This window comes from Numenius arquata, chromosome 6, assembly GCF_964106895.1.
Source record: "Numenius arquata chromosome 6, bNumArq3.hap1.1, whole genome shotgun sequence".
Classification (NCBI taxonomy): domain Eukaryota; kingdom Metazoa; phylum Chordata; class Aves; order Charadriiformes; family Scolopacidae; genus Numenius; species Numenius arquata.
In genome coordinates this window covers 13,873,920-13,894,042 of record NC_133581.1, presented here as the reverse complement: position 1 = coordinate 13,894,042, position 20,123 = coordinate 13,873,920, and the positions used below count along the sequence as shown (strand labels likewise).

The 20,123-nt window shown below is 39.4% G+C and overlaps 1 protein-coding gene across 1 annotated transcript in view; it reads right to left on the bottom strand.

Annotated features, from left to right (window-relative positions):
* LRRC56 (leucine rich repeat containing 56) overlaps nt 1–19,311 on the bottom strand; it is a 51,539-nt gene extending 32,228 nt beyond the window's left edge. Inside the window, exons 1-3 of the mRNA XM_074149942.1 lie at nt 19,156–19,311; nt 9,184–9,271; nt 2,426–2,486 (exon numbers count right to left, since the gene is read on the bottom strand). Of these exons, the coding sequence (XP_074006043.1) occupies nt 2,426–2,486; nt 9,184–9,271; nt 19,156–19,311 (305 nt within the window). The remainder of the gene's footprint in view (nt 1–2,425; nt 2,487–9,183; nt 9,272–19,155) is intronic.
* Nucleotides 19,312–20,123: the final 812 nt, after the last annotated feature.

The following is a 20,123-nucleotide window of genomic DNA, read 5'->3' as shown; positions in this document are numbered from 1 at the left end:
ACTATCAGGAGAATTCTTCCCCCATTTTCAAACTGAAAAAAGATGTTTTAATTCCATTTCGTTCTAAAATAATAAGGAAATTCTGCTCTGCAAGACAGAACAAACAAAAATAAAGTGACAAAAAACAAGTTTCCCATCTTACTACCCACTCACGCATACACACTGACAGTCTTTTGTTCATAATGATTCACCATAATACACTTTTTTTTCACATAACATGAAGAGAATGCTTTCTACATCCCAAGTGTATATGACACACCCTCTATGTTTTGTTTGCTTTTCTGTCCTTACCTTCTTTTCAGTAAACAAACCAATCTTCCAGTCTGTCCTTATGAGACATTTCCTGTTATCTGCTGCTCTTTCAAATTACAACCACAATGATTCTGACCTTATGGCTGAGAAAGTCTGTGGGAATTACCTTTAGTGAGAACGAAGAACATTTTTTCTATCATCCTCAAAAACCTCAGATGCAAGGGTTTGGTCAAATACAATAAAATAATCACTTTTTGGACAGAATTCAAGCATCAACAAGTTTAATTCAGAAATAAGATTTCTAAATGTTTTTTTTTAGTAAATGGCAACAGCCTGCCAGAATGGAAGTGGCTAGTTACATTAGCTATAGCAGACATCGCTACCGCCGGACAGCAATGTTGCTTTAATGGGCATTAAATTGACATGATGCAGACACTCAAAAATAAAGTTCAAGTACCGAGGCTGTGCTTGCATAGGCTGTACCCTTAAGTGATCTGTGTTTATCAATGACAGATTGTCAAAGATGGGAATTAATAAAGGAAAGCTACTGCTGTACTATACTGACTGAGTTCTGGTCTGGGAGAGCTAACAGGGTGTTCTTCCTTTACCTATTCCCTGACAATTACATTTAACTGGCACACAGAATGCACACTTATTTAAAGGAGGAGCAGTGGCTTTTCCTGGGGTTTGTGTGCCTGGGAAGCATCACTATACTGGACTTGATATCCAAGCCAAAATTTATTTACGTTATAGTTGATCAAAACAAAACCCAACTTGGGACCAAATGTTACCTGAATCAAGGACCACAAGCACGCCAGGTCACGGAAAATGGTTTGCTAAAACTGTTTATGACAGAAGTTAGAGTCTCAGAATACAAAGGGATGTGTAAAATACTACTAAAGCCAGAAGTCAAATAAACTAAACAGTTTCGTTTTCCTGAACTGCATCCTGTATTCAATACCAACAGAACTGGTCAAAACATTTTCCACTGACACACTTTAAGAGAATATGGATTTTTGACCACTCCTTCTTCCCCCCCCTTTTAAATTTTGTTTTTAATATAATAAAATGTCTTTTGATGTTGTCAAAAATGTAATTTTTTTTTCACTCACTACTTACTTCTTCATTGCAATAATGGAGAAATTTCATGCTTATGACAGTGGTTGATTGCCATTAAAATAATTACAGCAATGTAGAATCACCACTTTTCCATGTTATGGACTACAAGGTAGAAAAAAACATTTAGACTGCAAATTTCTCTCTCACTCATCTCATCTCACCACCAGAACAAGGGAAAATGAGATCAAAGTGTGACAACTGAAGTTCATTAGCTACTTTAGTTATGATGCATGAGACTGAGAAGAATTTATTGCCGTTTCCCATCAGAGAACATGTTCTCTTTAATAAGAATTAGCAAAATCAATAGTTTTTCCCCCCAAAAAATTTAGCAGATAGCCATACAAAGCCAGAAAGCAGCCCTGTTTAACATAAAGATGTCCTTTTACACAGCCCTTTACAAATATTAACTGTACTTTTCCATCATGTATTAATTACTAAGGATAATACAGATAACAGCACAGGAGAGAGAAGACAGCTCTGCCTCCTCATTGCGATGATTTTCACTTCTAGCTTCCTAACCTGCCAACTCCCCAGTTCTCTGGGAGAAAACGTGTGATGCTTTCACAGAGCTCAGCGAGCCAGGGACATGCAGTCTTCATAGCAGCTCTCATAAACCCAACTTCATTGACTTCAATAAAGCCAAAGTGATTTTCATCACCTGAGGAACTGGTCTGACCTGTATAGAACAGGCTACTGTGCAGAATAAAAGCCCAAAGGCTGAAACACTCTGAAATCCAAGCGCCTAGACATAGATAAGAGGTGAATTTCTAGCTCCTTTCAAATTTGCAACAAATTTCCATGTACTTCAGCATGGCAGGAACTTCCCTGGTGGGAGATAGGGGCTAATTCATTGGCATCATTGCAGCTACAGTGATTTATTCCAGCTCAGGTCCTCTCCTTAAACTTATGTGGTTGCAGAGCATATATTCATGACTTAATCCATTATCACAGAAATGGAAAGAAATGAAGGCAGCATAAATGAAGATTTTATCACTTAAATAAAATTGAGGACTGTTATTCTTTATGTTTATTTCAGTTACCATTCATTTCTTACCTCACAGACAGAAGCAAGCTATTGTTCAACTTCAGTTCTCTCAGATTAGGTAGATAGGTACCTATGGGAAAAGAATAAAGAATCCAGAGCTGGTAGTAGAGTAAAGAAAATTTCTGACAATTACAAGTTGAAGCACCTAATTTTACATGCATTTCTTACCTATTTCTGCCAGATCTGTGCTGGACCTCTTCTAAGAAAATCAATGGGGTTATTTCACTCAAAAAATATTTCATCCTTTGCATTTTTGCAACATATATGTATTGTCTACATGACTACCCAATTATAATTTTTGGAACCTCTCTCTGGCAATTCTGATAGAGCACCTTTCCAGACAGACAACAGAAACTGGCTTGATGGTGACTGTTTTCTTTGGTCTGATTCCCAACCCTTATTGACTATTAACTGAGTGATACTCTGAAGAGGTAAGGGATGCTTTAAAGTATAGCATTCCATGACCTCTGATTTCTACATAATGCTCTTGCTTCTCTCCTCAGAAACTGTTTTCTACCTATTTAATGGCAAGCAGTGATGGACTTAATGGATATACAGCTAAGTAACCCTTCTCCAAAATGTAATTTTGAGTCGAATAACAAAAGCATAATTTCCTATGTCACAACGTCATGTTTTATCGTTCAGAGGTCCCCAAAACTCTACTTATGTTTTGCTAAGCATTGCCTCTTCCTTTTCATTTCTGGATGTGATCCATTGTTTACTATTCAATTGTACAAGTTTCATACCTATGAAAACACCAGTATTCTGTTGTTTTAACTCTGATTAATGCTTTTATCTATTCCCAAAAGACATTTGCCTTTTTGGTTGCTTTTACAAGTATCTCTGAACCAAAATCATAATCCAAATCTTTCCAAGCTACAGAATAATCTGGGTACAAGTTCAAGTCCCAGGAAACATTTGCTATTAACAGCAGCAAACTTTTACCCATTCTCATAGCAGAGTTTATCCATGACTGGTGAACATTCTCCAGTATAACATGCAACCATATAGAGGTAAAACCAATTTCAGAAAAACTGGATCTTTGCTAAAAGATTAAAATCTGTTCTCAGCAAATATTTTTGTAAGTCCTCTGAGTAATCTCTCTCTGGAAAAGGTGATTTAGCAGTGTCCAGAAGGACATCATTCCAGCTCTTTGCAAAGGATCAAAAGGAAAAACAAAATAAAGAAATAACAAAAAAAAGAAAAAAAAAAGAAAAAGGGAGTGGTATCTCAAAGGCAAACAAAGGAGATTTGTTCTGTTTGGGGAAATGGGGTGAACATAGAACATTTATGGCAAAAACATTTAAATAAATCATGTTTTAGTAGAGGCACTATCTATATCTAATGCTATTTGGGAGTGATTATAATCCACATATTGATCTTCAAGTTATACTGCAAATATTTAACTTCATGTCTTTGCCAAGCTCTTTAGAAAATATTAAAAATTGAAAACACATTGTGCCATTTTTTAGCCTTACTTTTTAATAATTTTTCATAATAGATAAAAATTGTAGTACAAATTATAACACACCATCCTCATCCTGCAGGGCATACTTTCTCACGTCAAACAAATTTTATAAAGTATGGCAACAAAATAATTTGGAATCCTGACAGAGGAGATACTAGGGTCTCTGCTAATTACTCACAGCAGTCCTATTAGCTACTGAGCAAAGAATTCCTCAGATATAATCCAGGCACTAAGAAAACCCCCAGAGAAAAAAATCAAAATCTAGATTAAAAAAGAATTGCTATCCCGTTTCTGATAAGAAACCTGAAGCACAGAGAGATGAAATGACTTCCCCCCTGTGGGTTAAAGGAAGGAACAGGAAGGATGCAGTAACCTCTCCAGTCCCAGCAGAGCAGCGGGTAATAGCCTTGCCACGGATCCAACTGGAGAGGTTAGAGGGTCACTGAGCAAAGGCTATTGCAAAGCATTACAAAGAAAATGGGTTTTAAAAACTAGTATTAAGCAGAAGATTTGAATGAGGAGTCAAGAAGTCAAGTTACATTATTGTAACCCAATCCTCCATCTCAGACATTTTATTATATTTTGGCACAATCTGTCCCTGGGAACTTGTAGAATGCTAAGCTCTAATGTGCTGTTTACTAGACTGAAATAAAGTATACTATGTGCAATGATGCATAATTCTGCCAATAAGACTTTTGCAATGTATTTCTCCAATTCTGCAGGTTCTTCCCTCCTTTAAGTTTTATATTTCATACATAATTGTTCTTTGGTGCTAAAAAGTCATTGTCCACTTGATTTTGCTGGTTTTTATAGTCCCAATTCCTTATATATAGATTAGAGACTGGAAAATTAAGTTAAGAAGAGAAAATTGTAAAATGAAGATGACAAGAGGTCTATCCAAATGTAACAACATACTTCTAATTATCTTAATTCTAACCCTCATGGTATCTTTCCTGAGAGCAAGGACACAATTTATTCTTATACTAACATAAAAATACTCTAGGATATCAACAATATTAACTTCTAATATTAATTTTAAAAGTACAAACAATATATTCCTGCTCCTGAAACTGCCTTCATACTGTATAATTTTGATTTTTAAAAGCAAGAATGGTCCAGAAAAATGCTGATGATTGCAATTCAGAATGGTGAGCAGTATTATCTCATCTGTCTACAATTCTCTTTCACTAAATACCCCTTTTGTTATATGGCTCTGAAACTACTAACCACCAACAATGTACTAGTGTTAAACTACTCTACTGTGCTATCCCAGTGGAACAAAACTAAATGAAGAGCAGAAAGAAATCAAAGTTTCAGGTAGATGAATAAAAGTGATACATGCACACTCAACAACATTGCCTTAAGTGCTGCACTTCACAGGCAGAATAGAAATGCAGGTGTCTTTCTCAGCTGCCTTGGTACAGCAGGTGAAATTTAAATAACCAACTAGGAGTAAGGAGAAAACAGGCAAGATGCTGATTTTATTATATTCTATAAGCTACAACACTTATATTTTTAACACTTGTTCTTTACATTGCAATGTATTCTTTAGGTAGCAACATATATCTGTTTTCTACTATTAACAAAAAAGTCATTGTGACTTCTTTATGCCTTCTGGAATATAAACTACTGAAAAACATACACAAAAGAAATTACTGACAAATACTTGTGTTGGCATCAGGCAACCTACACGTTTTGTTGATCCTACAGTACAAAACAGACGTGAACACAGGCTGCGCTCTTCTAGCAAGAGCAACCTGATATGTAAATTAAACAGGTTACTTAATTCACTTAAGCTGTATTGGATCAAGTAAGATACATCACCTTGATGTTATTTCCACACACGTTCTAAATGTGCATTTTTGGGGGTGAATTGGGCAATGCAATTGGACATAAGACTGCAGCACCTGCAGGTAAACCCAAGCCAGCTGCAGTCTAGCTACCTGAGAGGAGAATCTCACAAAAAAACCACATCAGTGTAGGATTTAACATAAGCTCGCTGCCCCAGTACGTACTCGTGACTCCCAGAGAGCCTGCCCAAGCCCTGCTGGCGGGTGCTGTGGCACCTTCTCAGCGAGGCTTGTCAGTACCAGCTAAATCAAGACCAGCTGTGGGCAGGGACGCAAATGCTGGACTTGCACCTCCACCCTCAGCACTGGCTTCCTGACCACGCAAGCACCTGCCGCTGCGACGCTGGCTGCCGACAAACATCTCCCAGCTTTGCATCAGAAATACCGACAAATAGAGCAAGAGGAAAGAGAGATGATGACCCTGCAGGAAAAATAAAGTGTGCCTACTTCTGAACCTTTAGCAGAGCTTATCCTTGAAAAAATGCGTGCAAGAGATGCAGCAGTCTCCAGACACGTAATCAACTTAGCCTGGCCACCAGCAGGCAACAATTCAATAAGTACCAGCGAACAGCACTGTGGGTAACTTGATTTGTAGCTATTAAAATCACTTAGAAATAAGAGAACTATATAGTGTCTTAAATGACTCTATCCCACCATTACTTTCAACAGGAATTTCTACAAGCCGGTCATGAATTCGGTCCCGGATCTGTCAGCAGTCAAAACCGAAAGGATAAGCTAATGAAAAGGAAATAGTCCATCTGTTTGAGTATGAACTGAAGCCTACATGCAGCACAGAAGTCAAGTCCGAAATCTGCAAAGCTGGCTACAAGACTTGCCAGGGCGGTTCAGTGTTTCATCTGTCACTCAGCAAGGTGCACTGAAAACAACAGCTAGAGATTTCAACAATTACCCTGAGCCCGCTAAGTCTCAGATTCAAGCTCTGGCACGAAGCCTTTCCTTATTTTTAAATTGTGTAGAGGCTGACATGGCAAACTGGGGAAGGTTAGCAGGACGGCACTTTAAAGTTAATCACATCCCAAAGTGGAATGCTCTTAAGAAAAACTCAAGCAACATGTTTTAAATCACTGGAAATCTTGCTAAAGGAGATGTAGGTTAACACGGTCCTTGTGTTAGTCTGTGTATCACTGTGAACACTGAAACGTTTCTCAAGTGGAAACTGCAGTGTAAATTTGGGATTCGAGTGCTGTAAGTTTCCAGGTGACCCAGAGTTATGTGCAGTCTAGTAACTTGCAACTTTCGTACCTGGCCACTTATGAGCTTGCACATAAAAACAACTAAAACAATATTGTTTACTGAGTGCGAACAGATCATCCAAACAAATAATTCCTTGATGATAAAGATGTTCTTACCCACCTTCTGCAACTGAGGAATACAGCAAGAGCCAGGTTAAGTGATTTAATGAGGCTATAAAGAAAGCTAATTAGCCAGGCTTGGAATGCAAACGGAAACACCAAATTGCAGAGCAGTCCAGGCTGGAGGGGACAGCCAGAGGTCTCAAGCCCAGCCTTCTCCACAGAGTCAGGGTGCTCAGGGCTTCACTCAGCCGGGTCTTGAAAACCTCCAAGGATGGAGACTCCAAACCTCTTTAGATACCCCTATTGCTCGACTGTCCTAACCGTAGAAAAGCTTTTCCTTCTGTCACACTGGAACTTCTATCATCCCAGCTGGTCTGGTTCTTACCCTACTCTTCTCCTCAGCCTATTTATGCAGACCCCTGTGACCAGAGACCAGGTCAACAGTTTCAGGTGCAAGCAGCCAGCAAGGAGCGTGCAATGAGCCTGACACCATCAACAGCAGCCTTGCTTACACCACTTGCATTGAAGGTGCAAACTGCCTTGTGATATCCTTAAAAATTTAGGCCTTACTCCACGCACCTAAAAATCAACTGTCACGTGAAAAAAGAACTGCAAGGAACTGATGATCTCTGGAAGCATTAAATGGCAAACTTTCTGCCCTAACCACCTGCTGACATTTGCAAAGAGATTTTCACAGGGAGGAAATTCAGAAATGCACTTTAAAAAAAAAAAAGACAGAAGGAAATTCAGGATGGTCTTGATATTCTGTTACTCTCAAAAGCAGTGGGGACCTGCAGCTGCTGGTTTTTATAGCTCTCAAGGGACTACTCTTGCTTGGGACATAAACAAGATGGAAATTGTTTGCAACACGGGAATAGTGCTCCATATTCTGTAAAAGTTGCAAAAGCCTAACCATGGGGAGCAGAAAAAAAGGGATTTATTCCAGTAGTGGAAAGGAAAGGGGAAGTACAGAGTGAAAAAGGTGAAATATTTTGCTGTCTTGCCAAAGCTGATGTAAAATGGCACAGGAATGGGAGCACCACTTTCGAGCATCGTAGAAATGGCATAATGAGATTTTCTCATCAACTGGAGGAAACATGACTGAAAAGATTATGATCTCTGAAAGAAATGGATGTAATTTTCCTTAAATTATCAAGTCCCTATCAGAAAGAGACCTATCTATGAGATAAACATAATAACCAATACAAAGTGGCTATATAATTCAAGACAAAAGCCCCCTTCACTGTACTTGCTTAACCATTCATGACAAATTGACATCAAAAGACCCACTAAAGCTAATCGGCTGTTACATTATGGTCACTTGCACATGAAAATGAACTGTTTGGCTGAAAATACCAGCACATACTTTTGGGGATGTGACTCCTTTTGGCACGGAAAAAATTACCCTGCAGTAGTTACTCAGCTTCAATGTAGCAGAAGATGGACTTGGTTGTGATGGGAGTCCATATGACAGAAAATGACTGCCAGAACTGGAAAAAAGGAAGGTTTCATACTCTCATTCTTAACTCTGCTACAGAGGGAATTTGTTTGGCACTTCCTTACTTCCACAGTGCAGTGATGATGACATAGACACAAGCATTAGGGTTGTTTGGGGCTCATCAAAATGATGTTATCTATAGGACCTTCCTCAAGCACGTCATCCAGCACAGCTTGATGAGGCAGTACAGGGTGCGAAGACAGGCTGCTGGCAGCATGAGCAGCCTGATACCACCAGCGATTTCTCAGCCACAGGGGAATCTTACAGTGGCGAGAAACAGAACTTTGGCTACTGTTTCGCTAGAGTAGCGCCAAGTACTCTAGAGGCTGAAGTAATCAGTAAATGCTCATTTAGGGCCTAGAGGCATGTCATTCCAGAGGAATTTATTCAAACTAATTGGCTTTAGACAGAAGTGGTGTCACTCATCCCATTGCTGTAGTTTTCAGTCCTGTTTAGAGCCTCACAGAAGAAAACAGAGATCAAGGAGTAAGAGGTACCAGGGAGATCATGTTTCAAGAACTCTTCAGCAGGACAGTACTTAACACTGGCTGTTGGTTTCTGAATCCCCAGTCCTGCTTCAAGACACAATAAAGGAAAATTTGAGATGGTGAGCAGAAGATGAAGTGTTTTCTTACCAAAGTTTCCCAAGCTGTTGTCTCTTGTATCTACTCGCATCTCTAGGGACTTCACTCGCTGCAGATCATCTACCCCTGTCAAAACTTTCTGTAAAGATAAGCAGAGATATACGTATACTCTCATGCAATAAACCAGATGACACAGGAGCAAAAAGGTGCAGAAAGCCTTGCAACCAGTGCTTTGTCAACATATATTCCAGGTCAAAATGGCTAGACATGCGATCACATTGAAATAAATTTAGTACTCAAAGATCTTTCTTCTTTGTAGCTCCAAATTATTCTAGTCTCACATAACTTCTACATTGCTTAAAGAGTCAAGGTTGAGGGTTACATTCAAGCTGCAAATCAACAACAGACCTACAAGCCAATTAACTTCATGTAAATGGTATGTCCATGCTTTAAGATTTGCATAAGTCTTGTACTAATCCTCAGCAGATAGGAAGTGTTACCCTTAAGTGTCACCTGTAATCAGAATGGCGTTAGACAGTAAAACTCAACAAAATGCACTGTTTAGCCTTTTAACCCAAAACTAGGAAAAGGAAACAGGATTTTAGCTCAAGAAGCTCACTTTTCTGAAAGAAGACAACACTAGTTACAAGAACTACAAATTCCTTTGAAAAGATCTAGGCAAATTCCAATAGAAGCCTCCAAAATCTTTCATTATTTTTGCAAAATCTTAGCAATAGGATCAACCACTGCATTAACCAAGAGTTTGTGTATGAATGCAGGATCTTTCCTATCTTATCACTGGATCTTTCCTAAATCCTAAAGTCTGTGTTGATATGCACATGTAGATTTTGCCTTGGAAGAGGTAAGCAGGAGGACAGAAACAAGCAGAAGCTATACACAGGCGAGGGAGGGAAGCTCTAGGACAGCCAGAGAAAACTTTACAGCAAGGCTGTAAAGTCCTAAGACACCAGACTGCAATTCCACAAGCAGCAGAAGCAATCTCATGTTAGCACTGTCTCATCCCCTGTTCCTTCCTGCTATTATGATCCAGCTCCTCTCTCCCCAGCTTGCCTCATCCAGGTTACATGTCCTACCAGCTCCTTGGCATCAGCTTTTGGTGCTTAGTGGATCCTTCCGTGCACGCATTCAACAAAACAGGCTAGGAGGGAACTGCACCCTTTCTTCCTGATGTGTTAGTAGTTCATGAAGGGTTTGAAACACTCATTGAGAGATGAGAAACAAAGGGTTTGTGTCACAATAACTGCCTGAAAGAACTGATGCTATGCATTCTGATACAACTACTACATCTTCACCTTTCTGTGTCAAAAGAGTTACGACTTGGGGCTAAAAAAGTCCACTTCAAAGAAATGTCTGACCCTGGCATCAGTGTCTCCTTCTCAATGACAGAATCAACAGCATGGGCTAAAAGAAGTATTGTCACCTGCCTTTTGCCCCCCTATTTAAGATGAAGGCAGGAAGTCATTAAACAACCTCCACATACAGGAGACAAGTTTTCTTACTATTAAAAAGTTACAACATTCTTAAGTTTGTTTAATAAGGGGGAAATTATTCATTAGAAGGGAATGTGTAGGACCACCTCTGTTTATGAATTTTGGGAAGAAAAAATAACCACAAGAACATCCAGTTCCTTTTGCAGGGAAAAACAGCAGTTGCGACATTCCCGTTCCAACTAAGACTTGTATTGTGCACAAGCGACTGCAACTTCATTCACTCTGACGGTTCCACATCCTCTTACAAAGGACCAGACATAGTTTGAGTGTAACTGAGGTGACAGCTTAGAAGGGCATGGTTTCCTGAAAAGGCTGAGCATCCCTCCTTGAAAAACTGGGCCCTTTGTAAGGTGTTGACTTGGACTCCTAAGAAACAGAATTATCCAAAATCTTCAACTACTTTTGAATTGTCTTTAAAACATTGCATTTAAAATTATTTTTAATCTTATTTTTTTAAACTGTGATTTTAATCAGGCTGAGCCTAAGAAGCTTCTAGACTTTCTTGTTTCCCCATTAGAGTATGAGAAACAAAGGTCTACGGTGAAAACTTGGGAGTCCCCAATGGCATCCAGAAATTTGCTTTCTACCCCCAGATGCAGCCACCACAAAAACTGGTTTGGTCCTGCAAAGAAGGCAGTCTTACCAACTACAGACTTCTTCCTCCCCCCAAGTAAACACAAGTTCCCTCACCACAAGACACATTTTGCAGTAATCCTTTTCAGCAGATGACACCGTCTGTCATATAGCACAAGAGTATGTGAGAAATGAGAGCTAGCTGACGTCCTGGCACACAACCACACACTCGGATTGCTGGACTTGGACACAAGCTTATTTTCCTTAAAGGAAGCTTCTTCTGAAAGATACATCCCCTCTCCCCATCAAAATAGTCTTAAGAGCCTATATCATTAGAAGACAGAACTGGAAGAGGTGTCAGAGCAAGTAATAAGCTTAGGGTAATACACTTTGTCAGTAGAACAGCAGAAGGTCTTGGCACAAGGCGCCTTTGCTTTTCTCCTTTGCTGTCTGCAAGTTCCCTGCACACTGTCCTTCCCCCTGCTGTATTCTAGAGAGCTTCCATTCACAGTTCTGCTCCTTGTTCTCCTCTTTCAAACTCCAAGCATAACAGCTGCGTAGAGTTATAGTCTCTCCTCTTCTAGGACTTCCTATTCCTTTTCCTCATACCAGGGATTACTGGTGTGCTGTTTTTCCCTCCTTTTCCTCTTCCAGATCCACCATTTTTACTTTTTCCCCTGAGAGATGAGCTGCTCGGTGCATCCATACTTTGTACTGCAACCGGCAGAGCTGTGACTCCAGTGTTGGAAAGGGTTATTGGCTGCCATTACCAGCTCTTTGAACTATAGATAGCTGCCTTGAAGCATGTGCTAACCAGATGTGACAGACTCCATGTGTTTTTGATCCCCACTTCCCTGTTCTGCTTTTCCATGAGTCTCTGAAAATCACTGTCCTTCCATCTGCTGATGCAGAGGAGATACTTGGAGAGCTTGGAACTGATTGGCTGTGGGATGCAAAAGCTATTGTACTACATGAAGGAAATGAGAAACGTTGAAGATATGAGCTCATTTAAAGTCATTAGAAGCACAGAGACCCCAGGTGTTGACTGCAAGCTAGTTAGCGAGCAAAAGGCCAGGGCAGCAGTTCTAGAGAATGATATGTGGTGAACGGTTCCTGTGGAAGATAACTAGGACGCTCCCACTCCCTAGACACCTTTCTTGGCATTCTAGTGCAGCTGGACGTGTGATACGTCTCACGTGTCACAGCTAAAATTCTGGCACCAGCAACAGAGGACATTTAGGGAAGGACGTGGAAACATTTAAAATAAAGATGACACATATTTAGCAGGATCTTCCTTTTATGTTATTGTTTAATTTCAAAGCATGGGAACCTTCATCAAAATTTGAAAGGAGGGATATTTAGGAAGAATTTTGCTGCTACTGGGTAGCAAAAGAAAAAAAAAAAAATCACAGCCAAACACAGTGAAGGGATCATCAGCTTAGACAGAGAGATGTTTGGCACCACGTGGGTAGAAGTGATGCATCTCTTCCTTCCTGGCCATGCCAGGTCTAGGAAGGGTTCCTGCCCTAATTCAGAGGTGTCCCACTGTGGCTTCAGGTAATGACTGCCTGTTCACAGCTCAAAGGGCTGTTTTGACAGCCAGGGACAGAAGGTCTCTGCCTGTGCCCCAGGAATGCTTACAGACATGAAGGTGCTGTGCCATCTAGGGATTTCTTTGGCTGTTTACAGCTGCTCAGCCTCAACATAGAGCAGACAAAAAGGGACCAAGGATCTGTTCTAGGCAAAGAGATGGACATACTCAGAGTTATTTTACATCAAAAAGACACCTTGAAAAAACTTACTATAATTCCAGGCTCATTGTTGGTGTCCAGAGAGGAGTCTGCTTGCCACCCATCTACTGCCCATCTACTGCCCAGGTATCAGTTAGATAGAGAAGGAAGTTGTTTTTTGAAGAATCAAACATCAAAATCTTTCTGGCACATGATGTTCAAGAAGGTGGCCTGACAGCTTGATTCTGGGCAGCAAGCTTTATACTCCACCCTAAATTTGTTTATTTGAAAGGATAAATTTCCATGGTAAAGCACTGCACAATTCTTTGAAGATGAATAAATGATAAGTAAAACAAAGATGGAGAAAGTTTGCTGCACATTTTTGTACCTCCTTCAAAATAGAAGTAAAACTACTTTCCATGAGATCCTGCAGAAGCTATTGGTAAACAATTTAGCCAGTATTTTAAGAAGCAACTCCATGATGGCTCACAACACATTCACATCATGCAAAGTGTCTGGCCAATATCTACCTGAAGAGCATGCACTAGTGTGGAAAGATTTTTTTCTGACTGACAAGAAGAGTCAGTAAGTATTCTGTAAAAAATTGCAAGTGAAAAATACTTCAGTGCTTGCAGAGCTTCCCAGCCAGCAGAACAGTCACCTGGGAATGCTGGGAAATCCAGCTCAAGTCCCACTTGCAGCTCTCTGTAAATTCCTTAATTGGCAAATAATATCTGTTCAATTAAAGCTGGTGTATACAACTGATTTTTTCTCTCTTCCCTAGATTTTTCACATATTCTAAGAAAAGTAGATATGCTGCTGAAGAGCATGTTGCGTGCAGCTGTCAGAGAAGCATTTCCAGCTGTGCATTTATTTTGCTGATCCTGGTTAATTTGGCTAAGACAGGAATTCCTGAGTGGTGAGCTTATTCTCTTTTAATACTACACCTGTATGCAAATACTAGATTCATGTCCATTCATGTGTTCATTGCTTTTTGCAGGGATTTTATTTCGAATTCCCAACTCAAGCATAATCTCTCCCTGCACAAAAAAACTAGTGTTGCTACAAGTATGACAAAATATTTCTTCTAAGAAGAAAATTACTAGAAGGTTAACAAGGTTTTGAGTGATTCTAAGTCAAGGGATTTTCAATGAGAGGAACAGACCTTCCCTGTGGTCCCATATGCAATCTTCATTTCAAAATGGCTACATGCTGCAGATGCCCATAATTACAACATTTAGCTGTATTTCACTACTTTCTGCATATACATACAAATACATTCTTCTCTCAGCTCAGATGAAGAGATTAGCTAGGCGTTCAATCTGTGATAACGACAGAACTTCTTGGCTTGTATGAAAAAGGTAGATGAGGGCCATAATTATGAAATTTAAGTGGTGGTGGATGCTTTAGAAAAAATGTCTTAATTCTCATGCTGAAGCCTCCAAGTCACGCCAATAGTTCTATGTGGATAGGCCCTGCATAATCTTGCCATCCCCAGTTCAGTTCCCCCCTGACCCGTGCTGGGGATTCCTAGTACTGACACCTTCTCTTTTTAAACCAGTATTAAGGGTCTGATGCTGCAAGTTGCTGGGGGACCTCCCAACTATCTCAAACTTCAAAGGGCATGTGAGGCACCAGAAACTATATGGGAGGTTTCCAGAAATAGCCTGTATCACTTCTGTAGGAGGAAACAAGCTCATTTTTAATTATGCAATGAATTAACATGCAGGTCAGGAGTAGACAGGATAGTAGATATTCTTACATAAATTTTTGCTTTAAATTTGTTTTGAGGATTTACTTCCCCTCACATAGATATAAAAAAGTCATACCACAATCTTAATTTTTTTTCTTGTCTAGCATTTTCTTGTCTAGGTGCATAATAAGTAGCTACAAATATTGCTTGATGTTGTGTCACTGAATGTGCAAAACTCAAGACTGCAATCTGCCATTTTATGTTAGCTAAGCAGCTGTGACTGGATGCAAATGAAAATCTGGGTTTTTTTTCATATAAAGGCATGCATATGTGCACGTATGCATTTAAATATAAAGATACCTGATGTGACAATTTGAATGTAAAACATCAGATGCCTAAGTAGCAAGATGAACACTAGTATAACAACTACAAGCCTTCACTGTAGTAAAGGCATTAGTGTTAGGATAAGAACATATAAAAGGAAAGCTATGAAATTAAATGAGTTTTTGTAATTTTTTTCCTGTTCACGGTATTATGTTTACTACTATCTGTTACCTTGAGCAATCTGATCTAGCTTTGAAAGTAGCTGTGCTTTGAGCAGAAGATTGAACTGGAAGGCCTCCAGAGGTCCCTTCAACCCTTTTTAAAAATTATTATATTTAAATGATTATACAATTCTAATAAAGGATTTGGCAGATCCAAATTCAGCCAGTTACTTCCATCTCATTGACTCCACTTAATTTATCAAGATTTTTCACTTGCTTCCTTGATCTCTTCCTCCCTGCTGCGCCCTGCCCCCAGTCCATTTAGCTTACAACTGAGAGGAAAACTTTCTGCCAAAGAAAAAAGGAAACGATTGAGTCATTTCAGCAAGAATCCAATCTGTTGTTCCAGGACCCTCCAGGATTTTCTTCTCCCCATGAGGATGAGCGCATACCATATGAAATACACCCTAACCTCCTGAGCAACAAACTAAACACCATTTCCGAACACGTGTTCCTAAGTTTAGAAAACATGATTAATTTGAGCAGGATCAATAAATAGCGAAATAAGAATACTTCCTTTCTTCTCTAAAGATCACGCAAAAATGTGATTAGTTTTGATAACGTGACAATATCTGGAAGATATTTGACCTTGTAAAATGAGCTTATTCTGAGAAGTGGATTGCTTTTTGTGAAAGTCAGGAAAGTCCTTTGCAAACAGAGGGGAGGGGGTGGGGATTAATAAAACAAAATAAAAAGCTGATTCAAGGCAGGTGAAGCCCTTAATTTCAGTTCCTCCACACTTAATGAGAAATCTGTGCCACAGCACTAATAAAGTTAAAAACTAATTGCAATATATTGCCCATTAATAGCCAGTTTTCAGAACAAAGAGAGAATGGGGAGTTTGCTTACCCTTGTATTCTACAACATCCAACAACACCACAAGTACAGCCAGAGCAGGGAGCTGGAAATATTTGTAGGACAAGCACAAATGGAAAAGCAAGAACCCCTGTTCATATAGATGAAGATTAAACGGTACAACAGAAAATTGACATTGATACTAGCAGAAAGAATAAAAAGAACATCTAATGATACCAACCCTTGCATCAAAAGCTTTTGACCTGTAGCTTGGATGAAGAGTATTTAAATATAAAAGGGCATTACATGACATTGCAGCAAGAGAGATGGCAGCAAGCAGAAACTACAGAAGATGGGATTATCATAATGGGGATATGGAATCACACAGGATTTCAAAGTGAACATTATGTTGAAACGAGGCCACAGAAGACCACAAACCCTGTAGTGAGCGAGTATAAAATTTAAGTGAGGTGAGGATCCGCTATAGAGAGGAAAAAAATGGTCAAGTGACCAATGGTTTTGTAGAAGTTGTCTTCTGTGCTACGTGGCTCAAGAAAGCAAAAAGGAAAGAAATAAAATAAAAAAAAAAAAAAGAAAAAAGAAAAGAATCATCAGTTTAAGCCAAACTTCCCTTGCTTTGGAGGAAAACAACCTGGTAACTGGAAAAAAAGTGAAGGAACAAAAGTATCACACCTTTTAGAGTGTCCTTATTCATGAGGACTGCTAGTGTAGACTGCTAATGTTTTCACTACTAAATAGAGTGCAATTCCCCTGGAAAAAGGACAAAATGAGTAAAACGTGCAGGTAGGGACAAGGCTGCAATTCAAGGCACCCAATCTTCATAGATTTTACACAGCTAGACCTTCCAGCCTCCCTAAGCTCAAACTGAAATGGCGCAATGGCAAGGAGTAAACCTGAGTATGTGTCTCGGAACAAACACCTCCCTCAGGAACCTCCACCAGGTGTCCAGAAATCTGCCTATGCAATACTGCAGAACTGGGGCCTATGTCCTTATTTGAATGCAAAATAATTTTACTATAATGAGCGTGTCTTTTAAAAATCTATTCCTTTCCTCCTCAGAGCACTTCAGTGAATGCAATCAATATCTCCTAAAATATTCACAACTAAAAGACAATCGAGAAGATACTGCAAGTGCATTGATTTAAGCAAAACAACCTTTCAAACCATTTGGTTATCAATGGCATGCAGTTCATTAAAAAAATACACACGTGAAAACTTGTTTTCGATTAAGTGTTTGAACAGTGTCTCTATTTTTATGTTTGCAAATCCAGAGGAATTTAATTTATGGAAGCAGTGGTTTCCATTTGATCAGCATAAAGGTCAAAGAATAGATAGATTGGATACATTATTAAAAGAAGCTATAAACGTTGTTAATGTTTCCTTGACAATGTCATATAATTTTTCCTCTGTGCAGGAAGTATCCCAGCTATGCCAACACAAATGTTGAGTTCCAGGGCCAGGAAATAACTGTGTCCAGAAAAATCAGTAGGACAGTATGCATCCATTTAAAAGAATCTTTGAGATGGAATTCCTTACAAATGTTAATAAACACAATCTTAAAGAGGCAAGACTCGATTAGGTTTAATAGAGTACATATGAATAATAAAGGGTTTTTTCCCATTTTTAAAAATAGCCCAGAATTGCGGAGACTTTAACTTCTGATCTGTATTTAAAAAAATATTACAAAATAATGAACTGTAACTTAATGGGATGGGAATAACATTGCCTTACATACACTTTCCTGCTTACAATTTACTGTAAACTAAAAGCAGCAGAGCTTCAGAAAGAGAATATTTTAATGCCAACGAAAAAACTTCCTAAGGGTTTAATTCGGAGTTTATTGAAGTCAGAGGGCAGCTGTTTTGGTTAGTCTAATGGGCTTTGGTTCATGCCCTAAGAAAGCAGACTAATCTGAGAGCTTCCCAGTGGATTTTTACAGGGTATTGTAGGCCACAAACACATTAGATTGGTCAAACTCTATTCCAGATTTTAAAAAAAGACCAGGAAGTTGTCAGAGGTTCACATGAACGAAAGGAAAGTGAATGGCATAGATCATAAGATCATATATAAATTTTTCTCTAGAAAGCTTAAAATATACATTCTGCAGAAAGTGATTTTTGCATCTCCAAACATTTTATAAACACTGAAAGACTTAGCTACTAAGAGAAGGAGTAGTTCCGAGAACAACTTGCTGTCTAATATAGAGTGCACAGTCAAAATTGTCTTGGGTATATAGTTTGGGAGTGGCGTAAACCTGAAGCTGGAATATGCCCCCTGCAGAAGCTAGTGTCCCTCCACCAGCGTGGTGGACGCACAGAGGATTACAGCCACTGCCCACTGGGAGCATTCAAACCACAGCCTTGGCCCCACCTGTATTTCACTAATTTCTATCCAGCTCTGCAACACAGAAAGCTAGAGCTTCTCCCCTTAACAACTTCTCTCAGCTCTCCCTTTCTTTAGTGGGGATAAGTGAGGTTATCTTCTCAGCTTCTACACGTCCCAGAGGATTTCACCCTTAATCAGTCCTGAGCAAATACAGCACAATATGCAACCAAATATTCCTTCACAAGAGATTTCAGCATGTTACTCTCTTTCTACAGGCTGCATGTCAAAATCATTTCCCCCAGTCAAAAAGGAACATGGCTTTCAAATATGCTTTGAAATTTCACACACTTTGATATATATAGAAAGTACTTACAGTACTTGCAGAATATTTTAATTGGCTTTTTAGCAGGACAGAGGATTTCACTAATTCAAAATAAAGTTGTGCTTTTAAAGTTATCCAATCTCTAGAACAAGGTTAATGTAAAGAGCTTTTTCTAATGCTAAGATTCAAGGTACTTCAGATGGCATCAATGAGATCTGTTTAAATTATAATTACGCTACCTGTACTTTTCTTCATGCTGCTTCAAGAAAGCTGGCAATAAAGACAGCAACATTCATGCTGGTAATATTTTTTACATGAAACAAGGTGCAAGGAGGACAAACATTTGATAAATTTCCATAAGACAGAATCTACTTTATGCAGAAGTCTAACTGTCAGATATGCAACAATCTGCAATCATCACAAGACCAGCTGGAAGGTTAAGTTAATACAGCTCTGTATATGCCAGTTTGCTGCTTTTACTTCATTAAAAAGTTGGATGTCTACTCACCAGTTTCCTGGGGGAAAGGTATTCATCCATAAGTAGCTCTCTGTCATCTTTAATCAGCGGACTGGGATTTAGGTTGCCTCGCCAGCTCAAATCAGTCACCCGGACTGCAGCTGAGGCTGGACGAGCAATTCTTCCAGGACTTTTCTTCAGGTCCATCTCAATATGCCTTGAACAAAAGGATAAAAAGTGGTCTGGTCTGATTTTTTCCACATATTTATTATTTTCAATAATCAAAATCAATTATTTTCAATAATCAATCAAAATCTATTTTGATTCCTATTGCAAGTCAGCAAGTGCCTATGGAGATACAGGTTTCTCTAATCAGAAAGAACCCAAAGCAATGCATCACGTAACACGTATTCTTCCTTTTCTTCACCCTCAAGAGCTATCCTAGTCCCACATCTCATTCAGCTTTGAGTGTAAGCTTTTACAGCAAGCTATCATTTGCAGTTATAAAAAAAGCCAGGCATACCCATGGCTCTGTACAAAAAAGGTAGTCAAGAACAAACAACTCGGGACACTAGTCCTTTCTAGTCTTCTCAGCACTCCACTCACCCTTCTCTGGTGGCAATGAGCTTCCCATCCACATGGGCCTCCTACCTACCCATTCCTTCTTGAGAAACGCAAACAGCACTCAGCAAAACTCTGCTGGGCTCCAGGCTGCAAGTGCCACCACCAAGACATGACACCACTTCTCTCCAGCATTTTGAGGTCTGCCTGCAGGTAGCACAGGCAGCAGCAGTCTGTATTTGCTGTCCTAAATTAAACATACCTGCACTTTTACTGACTGCCGTCTGGGTCAGGCAGGCCATAGCTACTGCCTTCCAGTTCTGAAGAGAGTCTTGTTGAAAATAAAAATAAAATACAATTGAAACAAAACTGTGTATGGTTCAAGTGAGGAATGAAATCCAAAGTCTGAAGGTGAAGCACTTCAAAAGGGTTCATTCTTCAATTCCCAGTGCTATTCC